This window comes from Mesoplodon densirostris, chromosome 4, assembly GCF_025265405.1.
Source record: "Mesoplodon densirostris isolate mMesDen1 chromosome 4, mMesDen1 primary haplotype, whole genome shotgun sequence".
NCBI lineage: Eukaryota > Metazoa > Chordata > Mammalia > Artiodactyla > Ziphiidae > Mesoplodon > Mesoplodon densirostris.
The window spans coordinates 65024869-65037806 of record NC_082664.1 but is presented as its reverse complement, the minus strand read 5'-3'; the positions used below and the strand labels follow the sequence as shown (position 1 = coordinate 65037806).

The 12938-nt window shown below is 36.5% G+C and overlaps 1 protein-coding gene across 5 annotated transcripts in view; it reads right to left on the bottom strand.

The window, feature by feature from the left end:
- The window catches only part of RALGAPA1 (Ral GTPase activating protein catalytic subunit alpha 1), a 234698-nt gene that overhangs the window by 75621 nt on the left and 146139 nt on the right, over window positions 1-12938 (bottom strand). For all 5 annotated transcript variants that reach the window (XM_060096301.1, XM_060096304.1, XM_060096302.1 and 2 more), the window contains 3 exons: window positions 10091-10225; window positions 9120-9303; window positions 2098-2962 (listed from right to left, as the gene is read on the bottom strand). In XM_060096301.1, coding sequence (XP_059952284.1) covers window positions 2098-2962; window positions 9120-9303; window positions 10091-10225 — 1184 coding nt within the window. The remainder of the gene's footprint in view (window positions 1-2097; window positions 2963-9119; window positions 9304-10090; window positions 10226-12938) is intronic.

Below are 12938 nucleotides of genomic sequence, written 5' to 3'. Positions count from 1 at the left end.
TTTAATTTTTCTCAAGAGACAATGTATGGACCATTCTACAGCAAAAGAATGAATTTATATTAGTGGCAATTACCTGTATGTGGACATACCATAGGGCAAACTGTTTTCCTGATATAACATGGCTTTCCCATAAGGCAGAGGATACGCCCTTCTAATAAATGGAAGGGTTTAAACCAAGTAAGATTATAAACACTAGGTAAGCAAGTAGAATTCCAATTCAGTGCTTCATATGCATTTGAATTACTTTAAGATTTATTCATCCAGTGATATCTGAGCTCTCCTTCTACTACAAACTGAACAAAAACAATACATTCAATAATGCTTCTTCCTCCACTTCCCTACAGCTTTTAGTATCATAAAAATTTTAAAAATCAATTTTAAAGATAAATTTAAAAATATATTTAAAAATATTAATAATGCTTTACACTAGTGTACAATTTTAGTATTTTATATACATTATCTAATTTAATTCTTACCATCATGTGAGGTGGGAGTTATTTCCTCAATTTGCAGACTGCAACCCAAGGCTCAAAGTTTAAGTGACTCTCACCTGGATCTTCTGCTTTAAGTCTCATGCCTTTTCATTTAACTCCTACTTAACTTACTTCAAAACTCTGTGTGTGTATTGCAAGTTTTTAATGAGGTTTTGCAATATGCATAAGAGAAAACAAAATTTTAAAAAATGAAATCCATGGGCTTCCCTGGTGGCGCAGTGGTTGAGAGTCCGCCTGCCGATGCAGGGGACACGGGTTCGTGCCCTGGTCCGGGAAGATCCCACATGCCGTGGAGCGGCTAGGCACGTGAGCCATGGCCGCTGAGCCTGCGCGTCCGGAGCCTGTGCTCCGCAACGGGAGAGGCCACAACAGTGAGAGGCCCACGTACTGAAAAAAAAAAAAAAAAAAAAAGAAATCCAGATTCTTTTCTTGATTTGATGCTAAATCCTGAGTTAATTTCTCTGATAAAAACAAGAAATGATCATATCGCTGTTTGTCTAAAAAAAAAGTTAGGCTATGTGCCATAATAAGAAATATACATTTGGGCTGTGTCCCCAGTTTTTGACACAGAGGTCCTAAAACCCTTGTAATTTCCTGAGTGCTGGAGGTGACAGGAGAGGCTTACACAGACCTCCTAAAACCTCTGGAATTTCCTGGGTAATAAGAGCATCTTTTGTTCTAATAAGGTGACTCCTGGTGGTGTCCTGGATAACTTCAGGATGGTGCCTCATCACCAGAAAGAGCAAGCCATGATTGGGATCTTAAAACTTTCAGCCCCACCTCTGGGGAGAGAGAGGAACTGGAGACTGAGTTAATAATCATGCCTACATGATAAGACCTCCATGAAAATCCCTAAATTATGGGATTTGGAGAGCTTCCAGGTTGGTGAACACATTCAGTGTGCTGGGAGGGTGGCACACTGCAACTCCACAGGGACAGAAATTTCCACACTTGGAATCCTTCCAGACTTTACCCTATGTACCTCTTCATCTGGCTGTTCATCTGTATCCTTTAACTATCTTTGTAATAAACTGATAAATGTAAGTGTTTTACGAATCATTATAGTTAATTTTCAAACCCAAGAAGGGGGTTGTAGGAACCTCTGATTTACAGCCAATTGCCCAGAAGTATGGGTGACCCAGACCTGCAATTGATGTCTAAAATGGGGGGCAGTCTTGTTGGTCTGAGCCCTTAACTTGTCTGTGATAACTCCAGGTATTGTTGAAACTGCTTGGTGTGAAAAACTCACACATTTGGTGTTAGAAGTGTTATAAGAAAAAAGTTTTTCCTATTAGCTTACATGAAGGTTGGAAAAAACAAGATTTTTTTCAATTGTATGAGCTATGAGTTCTAAGATAGTTATACTAGTCATTATGAAAATGTTAAAATTAATTTATTATATTAAGTTATCTTTTTATTCCCTTGAAACTTGATTATGACTCAGTAGACTCAAAAAAAAAAAAAAAGAAAATCTGCCCACTGGTCAAAGAACTAATTGGTAGGTAAAATTTAGTGAGGGAAAGAACAGAGACTAAAATGCTGATCATAAGATGAATAAGACTAATATTTTTTAAAAAAGGAAAAATTTCTCCTTTATTCTTACCTTTTGTCCCAGGAATTCATTCCCAATATACTAAGAAGCAATCTGCAATAATAAAATGCTGACTGAGGTTTCTGAGGTGTTGGTTCATCTTGCTCCACAGCTTTCATGTTTAAGTCATTAAAGTGTTTCTCAACAAATTCTTTTTCCTCTGTATGCTGCTTAAGGATAGCGTTAATAACATCATTTTCCTGTTTTTCAGAAATGCACACAGGCTGTGGAGCAGGAATATTAAGTGAGACTCCAGTCCTCTGTAAGCATTCAGGACTAGTTACACCTAAATACTGCAAAAGCTCGTCAAGAACATCTTCTTCATCTCTTATCGTATCCCAAGTTGGTACAGTTTCTCTAAATCTTCTTCTAATCTGGAGGGAAACCCCATCTTTAACTGTTATATCTTCTAAGCATTCATGAGATGTAGAAGGCTCTTCTGGCTTCTCTTGGTGAGACAACGAAAGTATAAGAGATGTAGGTTCTGACAAACCACTTACAAGAGGTGGTCCATACAGGATGGCAGAATCCCATGAATATTTTCCAGAAAGATCACGTACTATAATCCTGACATTTGAATTGGCTGATGCAAGGCCAGCAGATAAACCTCCTCCAGGTATACTCTCTTCAGATCTGATCTGGATACAGGACACTAAGGTTGTATTGTTCAACACAAAGAACTGAATATTTGGACTCTCAAAGAGTTCAGGAGAAAGTTCAGTGCTTTCACTGTAATGATTGTCGTGATTTTCACACACCTGACTTGTTAACATAGCAGGACCACCACTCATTGGATAATGGCCCAAGTGATTTACCAGATGTGTAATAACAGTGCGGGCAGCTATAGAGATTAATCCTTGTTGCATTTGAGTTTTCACTAGAAATAAAAAATATAATAAGTGAGTGGGAATACTGCTGCTTCCTAGGAAGTCATATAAGAATGAAACATTAGACAACAAATGGGGATTCCATCACATTATCAAAATCACATTCAAATATTTGAGTAAATATTAATATTTTCAATTTAGAGTATGTACTACAAGAATGATAATGAAGAAGAAAACTGTGCTTTGATGAAGTTTTGTTCATTTTTATAAGAAAGCCCTTTTTGAAATTTTTGCTTATGGATTCAAAATTTAAACTGAATGTACATCATACCTTCAAAGAAGGTTCAAAAGTGTTATAAATCACTTGAAATCACTTAGCACCCAGATTAAAAAGTCAATGAAATCCAACTGATAAGCTTCTTATATTATGAGGAGATTCAGAAACATAGTTTGCAGCATGCATTAAATGGCATTTAATTATGGCTTTTATGGATGATGTAAAAGTGTCAGAAAAAAGTGATCTTTCACTAAACTTTAGGAGTCAGGATCAATTTAAATAGTGAGTCAGTGTAGCCAGCATATGCCAAGGAAACTTTATTTTAAAGGAAAAAATATTTTATGGCCTCCTTATTTTTCTAAGGCATTAAAGAGATCAGGAGCATATCTATATGAGTAACTTAAAAAAAAAACATAGGAAATGGTAAAAAGAGAAAACTCAAAGAATATAGTAGCAAGAGGCCTGAAGAGGCAAGGTGCCTAATGTCACGACCTGAAGGAGGAGGAAAAAGGAGGGGAGGGTGGAAAGAAAACAAAGAATACAGAAAGAGAGTAAAGGGAGAAAGGAGGAAGTGCAGATAGACAGTAACTTGTCCAAGCCCACTAGCCAAAGACTGCCAGTGTGATTCTATAGAGGGTTGATGAAGCCACTTATGTAATGAGTGGTGTCAGGAAGTGGGGACAACTGGGTTAACTTGATACTTTTCATCTAGGAGGTGGGAGGAGAGTTGTCATTAGTAAAGACATACTAATCATTCATGTTAGAAGAGGACGTTCAGTTGTGTGTTTGTGTGTGTGTTGATAGTGTTCTTGTCTGTCTTATATACAAGGTTACAGAATAATCATGTCTCTGTATTGTTCTACCACAGTGATATTGTCTGAGCATTGTTATATTCTGAAAGCTAATCATTTGGGAATACTATGGCCTAGCTACCAGAATAAATATAGATTTGAAAATGTCCTGATGATCAAAGTATTACCTATATAAAATAAATTCCTCAATTTCGAGTGTACTTTGTGATGAATTTCAGTAACTATATAGAATTGTATAACCACCAACGCAATCAATATATAGTAAAATTCTCACATCAAAGGAAGATAAATTTTATTTTATGTAAATTATACCTCAATAAACTCAACTTTATAAAATTTATAAGGGAACTAGGATGTGCACTGCTGATATGATTACTTAAAAAGAGGCGAGGGCTTCCCTGGTGGCGCAGTGGTTGAGAGTCCGCCTGCCGATGCAGGGGACACGGGTTCGTGCCCCGATCCCGGAAGATCCCACATGCCGCGGAGCGGCTGGGCCCGCGAGCCATGGCCGCGGAGCCTGTGTGTCCGGAGCCTGTGCTCCGCAACGGGAGAGGCCACAGCAGTGAGAGGCCCGCGTACAGAAAAAAAAAAAAAAAAAAAAAAAAAAAAAAAAAAAAAAAAAAAAAAAAAAAAAGAGGCGAGAAAGAGAACAATGTTATATTTTTGAAGCTGTAGCCCTCAAGATTCAGAACCGACACCACTGGGTACAGGCAAAGAGTCAGCAACAAATCAGCTGCTATGCCATTAATACCAATAACATCTTCTCCATTATTCCAACTCTAAAAAAGAACAGTTTTCTGTGGACTTTGGTTGATTTTGAAATGTTACTGACTGTCAAACTTTTAATCTTCCATAATCAAGTTTTATTTTACATACACGTATATATAAACATTTTTCAGTTTACTTAAAAAGTTCCAATTACATTGAGCTGTTCTTTGATGATAGTATGGCTAGCTCTGAAAATGAGCTATTCAACACTAGATAACAACACTAAATGATTAACCTTAATTCAATCCTACATTTTCAAGACCTATTATGGTAAAGTAAAAAGATATGCCACTGAATGATGAGAAACAGAGGGGTGATTTGAATCTAGTGCCTGCTTTTGCTTCTCTAATTATAGCTTAGATTTTAATGAGTGTTCACACTGTAAGAGGCCTTGCAGATAATCTAGCCAATACTTCTCATTTTGCACTTGAGAGTTCACAGAAGTTCACTGATTACACTTAAAAAATAAATTTAGATTTCAGAAGTAGGTAGAAGCATTTTCTTTCCTAAGCTGCTTCTCTAAATTCAGGATATATATATATGTATGTATATATATATATATTTATATTTATATTTTTATTTATATATTTATATAAAGAGACAAAAACCTCTCAACTTGTTAATTTGGCAGTTAGGTTTATTTAGATTTATTTTTGAATCGTAAGCTACAGAACATACACATCTTTCTTCTATATATCTTAGATATAAAGAAAACATATGAAATTCTCTAATGTAGAAATTCAAAATGAAATTCTAAAATAACCAGCCTTGTGAGAAAATGCAAAATGAAGATATCGATGCTTCTAGGGCTTTGTGTAACTAGCATTCATTTAAAAAAGTCTATTCAAGGTTGTCTTTTCATATTGTCAGATTAAACAAACCCTACAGCATTTGCAGCAAACCCGTAATTACTGATTATTATGGCATACAAAAGCAGCAAGACATAAAAAGCTGCTGCAATTCACCGCACTGTAATAGAACATGCAGAGGAAGTTAATTTTGGCAAATGCTTTAAATATGAGCTTTGCATAATGTGTATAGGTGAAACTATAATTAAGACAGAATGAATTCTTTGGAGCCTCCTTTCACTCTGACCCTGCAAATGATGACTTTTTGCTAATAAGACTACTGCCATTTGACAAAAAGCCAACTTCACTACCTTGCTTTATTCTTTAGTAAATTTAATAATTACAGCTACTCCTGCCAATAATTCTCAAATCAGACTTGTTCAATCCAATACTGAGCTTATTAGGGACACTCTATGTTTAGAAATCTTGGGCCAAAGAAGTACTTGAAGATGATGAAGCATGCCTTAGACAAGGGCACAATGATTAGCCATTTCTGCCACATTAAAAAAACTCCACAGCATGTAGTCACTACAGACCACAGAATCATCTGCTGCTAGCTCACAGCTGTTCCTGAAAGGTTCTGTATTTATCTGGTCCTTAATGCCTTTAAGAAAGTCCAAAGGGAACAACTTTAATACATTTAGAGAATAGCACCCTACAGAGTATTTGGTATCAATATAAAGCTCATCTGTTTAAAACCTTTACACCTTTCTGTCTTTTACAGTGACTGTTAATGGCACAGTAAATTTGCATGAAATACATTAAAACTTCCCTTTACATAAGTAAACTATTTATTTCACTGTTTAAGAAATACACTATCCTGCCCTGAATCAAACTTTATCATTTTACACCTTTAAAAATGCAAAAAGCAAAGAATATTTTCATATAACTTTGTCCTTAAGTAAAATAAACACTGTATTGTACTATGCCAAATCTAAAGAAATAATTATAAGTCACCTATATCAATTGTCTGAATTATTTTTCCTATATTCCTATTTCACTTGTAACGTGTTCTAGACAAATTATCAGCTATTTGTGGTCAACCCAAAACCCTAGCCCTACTTCCTTGATGTGTAACTTTATATCTTCACTTGCATTCTATGTCATCAATCCATTACCACGGCCACATCTTAAATGTTTTAATCATTTATAACTATTCTGCCTTTAAAAATCAAACTCTTCCTTGATAGTTTACCCTTTGACCACAACCTCCTAGCCTCGTGATTTCCCGATTTTGTTTTGTAGAGCCTGGGAGAGGGCTGTTGCAGATGAATGGGAGAGAAGTCAGCAGAATCCCTGCTGCAGCTCTACTTTAAAAAGTTTTACAAAGTGGACTTCCTTGTGAAATTTATTTGAAGAGGTTCCACTGCTTAAAAACTCATTTAATAAACCACTGTCCTAACATACTGATATGCTCCGTGGTTCTCAACCTTGGCTGCATATTAATCACCTGCAAGGTTTTAAAAACCCCAGCAATCCCAGATCAATATATCAAAATCTCTACGGATGGGACCAGACATCAGTATTGTAATATGCAGCCAAGGCTGAGAATCACTGTTCTAATTTGTTATTAACAACCACATCTACTTTCTGACTCACTGCATCACCTCTACTTTCTTCCAGCTTATTACCCATTTCCTAGCATCAGTTCAATCCTTACCAACCCTAGATTCTATAACTAAACCATTTTTCAATATTCTGAAAGCCATTGTTCCCCTGTATATCTGCCAGATCCACCTTACTGAATGTTGACTGGTGCAACCAAAACTTTGCAGTTTCCATTTTCTACTGGGCCCTCAGTAACTTCTGTCAGTCCCCTTAATTTACTCCCACCTTCTTCTTTCTGGTCGCAAAAGGGCTAATATTAACACCTAATCTTTCCAGCTCACCTCTCAGGAACTTCACTCTATTAATGATCCCTTTACTACCTTCCTTCTCAGCTTATCATTGAGTTTAACTCTTTAGAACTCCTTTAATCCTGAATAATCTATTAACTTATCTATTGTTTTATCATTTTTCTTTGCTTTTTTAAAATTAAAAAGTCAAGCTTTTTTAAAGAGCACTTTTGACAGATGGCTCTACTTCCTTAACTTCTGCTTGCTCTTCAACCCACAGCCATCCACTTCTGTCTCCTACTTTTCTGCTGAAACTAAAGTAGATATATTTGTCAGTCTTTTTGTACTTGATATCTCTATCATTTAATACCATTGGCCAGTCTTTAAAAAAATCTTTCTCTTCTCTTTGTTTCTGAGAAACTACTCTCTCCCGGTTTTCCTTCCTTTCCAACTTTTTCTTCTCAGAATACACACACCCATGTAAATACATATTCCTAACAAAGACCCCTCTGCTAAGACCTAGATCTGCATGTACAATCAATTGTCCACTAGATCTCTTCATATGAATATCCAACAGGCACTCTAAGCTAAACCATTTCCAATACTGCCCTCCTGATTTTCCCTCCTAATCCTCTAAACTTTCTCATATTCTTAGTCTAGTTTAGAGAAAATATAACCAATTTAACCCTTTAGCAACTCTTGCTTGGCCTATTGCAACAGCATCATGATTGGTCTCTCTGATCCTGAGTTAACCACCCTAAAATCAATCTAACTACTAGAGATCAGCAAACTTTTTCTGCAAGGGGACAGAGAGTAAATTATCTTCACCTTTATGGGCCATGCTCTCTCTGTCCCAACTACTCAGCACTACTATTACTACACAAAAGCAGCCACAATGACACATAAATGAAGAGCATGGATGTGTCTCAATAAAACTTTATTTATAGAAACAGGTGGCAGGCATGGGCCATAGTTTGCTGACTCCTGTAAAATACTACTGTCAAAGTGGTCTTAATACTAATTTTATCATGTATATCAGTGGGCCCCAACCTTTCTGGCACCAGAGACCAGTTTCGTGAAAGACAACTTTCCCACGGATGGGGGGTGGGGTGTGGAGGGATGGTTCAGGCGGTAATGGGAGCGATGGGGAGCAGCAGATGAAGCTTCATGTGCTTGCCCTCTGCTCACCTCCTGCTCTGCGGCCCAGTTCCTAACAGGCCGCAGACCGGTACCAGTCCGTGGCCCGGGGGTTGGGGACCCCTGATGTATATCACCTCCTTAAAACCCTTCAGTAATTGCTGGGTTCCTCTGGGCTACCCCTGTATCTTGAATGTACTTTTGTTTTAATATGTACTCATATCATAAGGTTACTTGTTTACATCTTTCCGTTTTATCAGAGAGTAAACTCTCTGAATGTAAAAACAATGTGGTTAAAAAACTTACCAGAATAACTTAGAAGTATAAGGGGAATGTCATCACATATAATCTTAGGAATTGTGTATCTGAAGTTGTTTCTTAAACTAAAAATGAACTTAGCTATAACATACATGTCAAGGTAAACAATTACAAAGTAAGATATATTATCCTCCAGTATTTCTACCCAGGCCTCAAATCATACCTTGGGAGAACCCAAGCAACAATACTGTCCTGAAGAGAATTCATTTTACCTTCTGTTACTGGCTGGAGTTTAGAAGATCGTTCCGAATCAGGAGAGTGCAGAGGTTCAGGCTCTTTTAGGCTTTCCAAATGCATAAAAGGATCATAATCTACAGATGCCAAATCAGAGAGGCTTAATGGAAAATACCTTGGATTGCTAAAACACTGAGATCCATAAACACACCCATGTAATACCTGAAAATACAGGGGAAAAAACATACCAAGTTTTCCTTTTAAGTGAAAATAAATAAAGAAAAAGGAGAAAACAAGTCAACGGCTAATACAAGTACTTGACAAAAATTTTAAATATTTAAACACTTAGCTTTTCAATCAAGGTAAAATTTAATCTAAAAAAGAAGAATGAGCAAAAGTTAACTAAAGATTCTCATATTCAACAAAGACTTCTTTCAAAATTTTGCAATGAAACAACAGTGTCTTGTGAGAAGTACTTTTTAATTATCCCTAGGTACCATAAGATAAATCTATGTTCTTAGAAAACACCTAGCTCAGGGTTTCCCTGGTGGTGCAGTGGTTAAGAATCTGCCTGCCAATGCAGGGGACACGGGTTCGACGCCTGGTCCGGGAAGATCCCACATGCCGCGGAGCAACTAAGCTCGTGCGTCACAACTACTGAGCCTGCACTCTAGAGCCCACAAGCCACAAATACTGAGCCCATGTGCCACAACTACTGAAGTCCGTGTGCCTAGAGCCCGTGCTCTGCAACAAGAGAAGCCACCACAATGAGAAGCCCACGCACTGCAACTAAGAGTAGTCCCCGCTTGCTGTAACTAGAGAAAAGCCCAAGCACAGCAACAAAGACCCAACGCACCCAAAAATAAATAAATAAACAAATAAATAAATAAATAAATTTATTAAAAATAAATACCTAGCTATAAAACAATGAAAATGTAATACTAAGAAACATTATCTCTTTAGGTTTTAAAAACCCTTGGTTACCAAATAATAAAGCAAAGAAGTTTACCTTATAAATACAGTTGAGGACAGATTTTTCTATTTTATCATTTTCTCCTCCTGTAGCATGGACTGGTTGGAGCAGTGTCTTTAGAGGTAAGGCCATGATCCAGTCCAGAAGGCACAGAAGTAAGGATACCACCAACTGAAACAACAACAAAAAAGATCGTTATTATTGTAAACTCATAAAATAAGAGTTAAATATTTAACAGAAATTCACCAACTTATCTTTTGTTTTCCAAAATGTATTTCAGGAACTATCAACTAAGTTCCACCATTAAATTTACCTAGACCTAAATGATTTTAAGATGTATATGAACATTACTGTGGGTTTCTCCCTTATATTTTAGGGCAAGCAAGCACAATGAAACCTTAAGCATAATAAAAACAGGAACATTAAAATTATTATTATTTTTAATTAATTAATTTTTGGCTGCGTTGGGTCTTCATTGCTGCGCACGGGCTTTCTCTAGTTGCAGCGAGCGGGGGCTACTCTTCATTGTGGTACGTGGGCTTCTCATTGCAGTGGCTTCTCTTGTTGTGGAGCACGGGCTCTAGGCGCGTGGGCTTCAGTAGTTGTGACTCACGGGCTCTAGAGCATAGGCTCAGTAGTTGTGGCGCACGGGCTTAGTTGCTCCATGGCACGTGGGATCTTCCCAGACCAGGGATCGAACCCGTGTCCCCTGCATTGGTAGGCGGATTCTTAACCACTGCGTCACCAGGAAAGTCCCCAAATTATTTTTAAACAAACATAAAAACACTGAGCTTAAAAGACAACAGACATCAATTAGCTATTCTTACGTAATGCACAAGAAATGGAACACAAATGAAAGGTTTTAGTTCATATGTATTACAATCATTTCCACATTTCTTTTCTAATTTAACACCTCACTGAGCAACCTGCCAGAAAGACTATCTTAACCACTTTCTGATACTGTTACTAATTACATTAAATGAATTTTTCTACCGAACACGTTTAAACTGATGGATGTTATAAACAAAACACTGTTATCCAAAATGTAGAGTAAAACAGCAGTATCTATGTGGTCCATTTTATTGAATAAAGAATCACAATTAGTACCATAAAAGTGTCAATCAAGTAGCAATAAGAGATACACTGATCTTTAGAATCAAAGACCAACTCTCCAACTCAAAGAGTAATGCTGGCCTAAATCTCGCAACACACCCTCCAAAAGAACAATAAAGAACAAAAAGAACCAATAAAATATCACAAAACCCACATCCTCAGTATAACCAGGAAACAGAACATTCAAAATTCAATTATCTGTGAGTAGAAAATACACACAGCAAATCCAACAAGCTTTTACCCATTCTCGCACTGCAAGCTCTCATGAAGAGTGAGGGTAGTTTGGGTAAGCTGTAAAAGAGAGAAAGAAACTAGGTACAAACCAAAAAACCAAGCCCCCCAAAAAGGTCTACCCTAAGTGTGAGAATAATGAAAAACATGTACTGGTAGATAGAGTACTAAGTAGAAGGAAAGTATTTAAAAGTACTGCAGGAAAGGTAATACTTTGGGGGAGAAAAATGTTAAAAGAGAATGGAGAGACACCTTGTGGAAAACATAATGTGAAAAGAAAAGTCAAAAGAGAAATTTAGGACCTTGCAAAATTTTTACAATTTTTTAAAACTGATGGTTCTGTAATTCCTCTCCCACCTTAGTGTCATACAATAAAAACACTATACTTTATTAAACTGCCAGAAGAGGGAGCTCTTGAAATAGGAATCTTATAAACTACCCCAAGCCACCAACCTTGTCCATAGAAATGCAGATACAGACTTCATCTATAAAAAACTACTATAAAAAGAAAACAGAAAATGAGAATCTTAAGCAATTCAGCTGATGAAAATTCCTGCCCACCAAAACCAATAATGAAGCAGAAGAAAACTATAACACAACTTCTAATCTAAATTAAATATTGTCAAGTAAGCATTTAGGTATAGGGGACAACGAAAATCCCATCTTAAATCAGGAATTTTAAAAACTAAGAAGAAATAGACCAAAAAGGGAAGAACTGATTCAAGTCAGGAAAGAAAACTAAAAAAGGATAAAATGATATTAGAAATGAAGCCCAAGTTATAAGATGCCTAAGGAAGAATAAGTTTGAAAAAAATAAAAAGAAAATTTAATAAGGGGCATTGAATAAAGAGAACAAAAGTGAGACAAAGAAAAAGGTAAAAAATGTCAGAGAGAAATGACTGGAATGGAAGACAGAAAAAGAATATCCTATTCACTTAAATGTGGAGTCCCCAAAATCTACATATTGACAAGGCCTACCAGATCCAGGACAAACTGACCTGCAATAATCAACTCTAATACATATCCAGGTAAAACTTGAAAAGTAAGACCTAAAAAAAGAAATATGTGTGTGTGTGTGTGTGTGTGTGTGTGTGTGTGTGTGTGTGTGTGTATCTCCTTAGAGCCTCCAGGAAAAAAGATGAAATAACTTACAAGGACAAGAGAATAAAAATGGCATCAGATTTCTCAAAAACAGTATACAAGCAAGGCAACATTAAAAAAAATAAAAACCTCAAGGAAAATAAGTGTGAACCAAGGATTCCATATCTAGCCAAACTACTTTTCAAGTATCTTGTTGTTACAGAAAAAATTTTATATATGCAAGAGCTTAGGGAATTCTGCATTCATGAGCCCATCTTGAAGAATAAAGATGAACTTCATTTAACAAAGAAGTTGACTGAGGAACTTCAGTAGAAAGTCTAACAGTGAGTATCTGATATATTTAGTTATGGATCTAAGATTTTTAAAAAATGTAGAGATGAGTGTAGAAGAATCATTTGTTATATGACATATGCTAAATGTTATGTGCAGACATAAAGGA